The 4,159-nt window shown below is 36.6% G+C and overlaps 1 protein-coding gene across 1 annotated transcript; it reads right to left on the bottom strand.

Annotated features, from left to right (window-relative positions):
- Window positions 1–2,141: 2,141 nt before the first annotated feature.
- LOC115988691 (transcription factor MYB24-like) lies at window positions 2,142–3,950 on the bottom strand. Its single transcript, XM_031112290.1, has 4 exons — window positions 3,818–3,950; window positions 3,538–3,667; window positions 2,591–3,078; window positions 2,142–2,437 (listed from the first exon to the last, which is right to left on the bottom strand). Exons 1-4 carry the CDS (start codon window positions 3,948–3,950, stop codon window positions 2,142–2,144), a joined length of 1,047 nt encoding a protein of 348 aa, XP_030968150.1.
- Window positions 3,951–4,159: the final 209 nt, after the last annotated feature.

Below are 4,159 nucleotides of genomic sequence, written 5' to 3'. Positions count from 1 at the left end.
AGTTTATCCTTTTTAGCACAACTTCTAAGAAGCTCAAGTTTCTCTTTTCTTTTAATTCTTTTAAGAGCTTGAAACTTAGAGCAATGAGGTCTTAGATGACCAAAGGCACCACAATGGTGACAAACAATGTGTTTAGGTCCACTAGGCCTTTTGAGAAGGGATCTAGCAACATGAGTTAGTTCTCTCTTTAACTTAGGGTATTGGGGTCTTATGTGACCGATCACACCACAATGGTGGCAAGTAGGAACAAACTTTGATTCACTCAATTCCCTAGGATGGGACCTAAACAGAGGCTTAGGCTTAAGAGCCTTTCTCTCCATTTTTTGATTTCTTTTGTGTGGAGGAATGTACACCGATTTGTCCTTTGAGGTAGAACACACAATAGGCACACAATCGAGTACCACAACATGATTGCAACATATATTTTCTTTTGTTTTAGCAACAGGTTCAGCAATCAAACCCTTGGCATGCATTTTAAGAGATTCATTTTTAGATTTAAGATCATCAAGTTTATTAGACAAAACAAGTTTAGCATCCAAGTCCATATTTAAACATTCAAACTCTTTCAGCTTTTCAAGAGAATTTTCAGCAAGCTTTTTATACTTTTCAACCAATTTATTGGATTCACTAAGCTTAGCAATCAAATCATCCTTTTCACAACGAAACTTGCTCAAATTCTTATGAAACTTCTTAGCTTCTTTCTTCAAGAGTTTGTCAACAACATCCATAGATTCAAGTAATATGTCATCACAATTATGAGGATTAACACTCATAGAGGCATTTTCACAAACACATAGCATGTTACAATCAACAATATCCATAGAAGCATACAAAGCATTATCCATGGCAAAACACACAAGAGGTCAAGGATTACACTTAGATAATGAAAACAAAACAAGTGTACCCACTTTGATACCAATTGAAAACTCGAAAATGTGTTAAAAACACAAGAGCTGTTTAGACCCCCCCAATCAAAGTTACGGCTCGATAGATTTTACACTAACTTAATTCTAAGTGTGGAATAGTGCAAATGTGAGCGGATAAACAAACAAGCTACTCTAACACATATTCATATAAACATAGCAGTAAAATGAAATGTAAAAGAGTAGGGAAGAAGAAAGCAAACATAGATAACATGCCGATGTGTTATCGAAGAGGAAACCGAAGAATCTCGGTGAAAAACCTCTCCGTCGCCCTCCAAGCTTTAATCAACCCACTAGACAATCAGTTGGGATACATGGGTTAGCAAGAGACCCTCCAAACCTAATCTACCCGTTGTACCTAAGCCCTCCAAGCTCCTACTCAATCAAGGCTTCTGGAAACCGTGTCTTATCTAGCTCTCCAGATCCCGCAACAAGCTCCATGTTGCATCTACCATCCTTAGCTTCTTCCAATACTTCCCAGCAACTCCAAAAACACTCACTATACTCTGAAAAGGTGTGGATTGTATTTGGGTACAAATCTCCTCTCAAGGTATGATAGTGGGAGAGGAAAGGAGAAAAGGCTACAATGAATTCTCATTAAGGATGAGTAGCTCTCTCTCTAAAAGAAGGGTGTGTGTTGTAGAAAACCTATCTAGGGTTTTTCTCTCTGAATAGCCTCTTGTACATTTGTGGGTAATGAGGGTATATATAATATGGGTGAAGGGTAAGGAAGTCACACATAAAAATCCTTCAAACAGAATGTTTCACGACTATCTCGCGGGAAGGCCTTACCGGCGAGACACTCACGAAAACGACAGCCTGGCACGACTCTTCAGCTTCCAGTCATGTGCTCCTTACATGCTCATTCGCGACTTAGCTTCTCGCGAGCTTCTCGCGAAATCCACTGATTCTTCATTTAAGCTTGAGTCTTCACCAACTTAATACTAAACCCAATACAATAAAATCCCACAAATTACAAGGAACAAAATTAGAGCAATTACAACACTTTTTGTCATGGAATAAAGCCAACATAAAACATAATTGTAAATCACAACTTTACACATATTTTTTGAACTTCACTTGAACTAGAAACATTAAGATTTCCCAAAGAAGTTTCACTTATGTCTTGTGCATGCACATAACAAGAAATAAATGCATTGTATCAATAATAGGCCCGTCAATTAAAAAATAGAACCTAACTCCAAAAGAGTACCCTGTCTAAGTCTCCCAGCTTGAAGGAAGATTAGGGTTTATGGCAAATTGGCCGCTTGATAATGCTGACAATGTTGATGCTGATGGTAATGATGATGACATGATGGCATCCATGTACTCCATATGATTGTTAGGCACGTGTGGATCATAAGGATAATTACAACCAACTGGAAAATGTGGGAGTCTAGCAAGTGGGTCAAGTTCTAGTGAAGCACATGAGTAAGACATGCCACAAAAATTACCATTAATAATCTCACAAGGATTTGGAATCATGGGCACTGTTAATGGATCCTCATCATAATTTGGTGTTGCGATACTTGGGCCAATAAGCTTATCACTAATATAACGTTGTGTTGCTCCACTACCGCCGAAATTTTGATGTTCTTGATTAGGATCAAAATTACCATTAATAATCTCACAAGGATTTGGAATCATGGGCACTATTAATGGATCCTCATCATAATTTGGTGTTGCGATACTTGGGCCAATAAGCTTATCACCAATATAACGTTGTGTTGCTCCACTACTGCTGAAATTTTGATGTTCTTGATTAGGATCAAAATTTTCATGGGGCAAATATCCTAATGACCAGAGTGGATCATAGGAGGAAGAATTTGATGGTGGTGCCATTGGGGGTGGAAATTGAACCAAATTGGCACCATAATTGGTTTGCTCTAATTTAAGATCACCATGATCAAAGCCTTGCAAATTTGGGGTTGGAGTGGGAAGGTATAGTTGGTCTTGCTGAGAGTTTAGGATCCAATTAGGGTTTGCATTTAGAGAGAAAAGACCTTCCTCAGAGTTACCATTAAAGTGCACATCAGGAAAGGTGGCTATTGCAGGACCATCATAAGAAATTAGCTTCTTCCTTATGCTTGTATTCCAAAAATTCTTGACCTCATTATCTGTTCTTCCTGGTAGTTGCTTGGCTATCTGAGCCCACCTGTCCAAATAAGAAAAAAGTTCCCTCTTGCATGATAAAAATAAATGATATTCATGATGAGGGTGATGATAAGAATAATAATGATTAAAAAAAAGAGGATCTTATTAAATTTACTAAATAGATTTACGAGCTAAAGTATTATATATATAATAAAATATAAAAAATTTACAATAATTTATTTGTTAGGTTGTTAACGTGTTGTGTCATTAATGATATTTATTATCCAGTTTGTGAAGTTTATAATATATATAAAATAAAAGGGACATGTTAACCAGTTTCTTTAGGATATTGGTTAACAATTCATTTTAGAAAAGTTTTGATATTACTTTTATGAAAAATAAAAAAAAATTGTCAAAACATTAATAATTTTTTTTTTTTCATAAAAGCTTTCTTTAAATGGATTATTAATCAATGCTTTAAGAATTTAAATATTTTTGAAAAATAAAAATAAGATGGTACTTGTTTCCTAGAATGGCCTGAAGTTCAATGATGAGGGCCGCTTCTTCTGGAGAGAAGCGCCCACGTTTTAAGTCAGGTCTGAGATAATTTATCCATCTTAGTCTACAGCTCTTTCCACATCTCTGCAGGCCTGCTTCGTAGAAGCCAAACAACGAAACCCCAAAAAAAAGCAAAACAAAACAAATAATAAGAAAGAAAATTTTAGAAACAATACTAGGAATCCATGAAAGCTATAAAGCTAGGGCAATTATGAGAGACAAGGGAGCAGTGATAATGTTACCAGCAAATTTTGGGACACAGCTCCAGCAACCATGGCCATAGTTTGAAATGTAGTTGATGAGTTTCTCATCTTCCTCCGGTGACCATAGTCCTCTATTCACCGTCTTCTTGTCACAGCACGAGTGATGTCCCATCTCTCTCTAAAAGCAGTATTATGCTCTAAAAGCAGTGTTAGTGCAGCCGGGAATAAGTTTAAATAGATGAAAAAATCAGAGAGAGAGAGAGAGATAAGAAATAATAAAGAAAGGCAGCACTAGCTAGATTAAGCCCTGTCTAGGAGAGGTTACACTTACTCTACACCCAAGAAGAAAAAAAAACAGTGAAAGAAAGATATGGGTAATTT

Source organism: Quercus lobata, chromosome 5, assembly GCF_001633185.2.
Source record: "Quercus lobata isolate SW786 chromosome 5, ValleyOak3.0 Primary Assembly, whole genome shotgun sequence".
In the NCBI taxonomy this organism is placed as follows: domain Eukaryota; kingdom Viridiplantae; phylum Streptophyta; class Magnoliopsida; order Fagales; family Fagaceae; genus Quercus; species Quercus lobata.
Note: the sequence above shows the minus strand (reverse complement) of the source record. Positions and strands in the feature narration are given on the sequence as shown.

Bases quoted from the DNA above. Each gene is read 5' to 3' on its own strand.
- LOC115988691 (XM_031112290.1), bottom strand. From the start codon at position 3,950: ATGGGACATCACTCGTGCTGTGACAAGAAGACGGTGAATAGAGGACTA. The intron at 3,079-3,537 runs GTACCATCTTAT...TTATTTGGACAG, and splicing joins CAGGCCATTCTAGGAAACAA to GTGGGCTCAGATAGCCAAGC. The intron at 2,438-2,590 runs AGGATCCATTAA...TCGCAACACCAA, and splicing joins CGCAACACCAAATTATGATG to ATTATGATGAGGATCCATTA.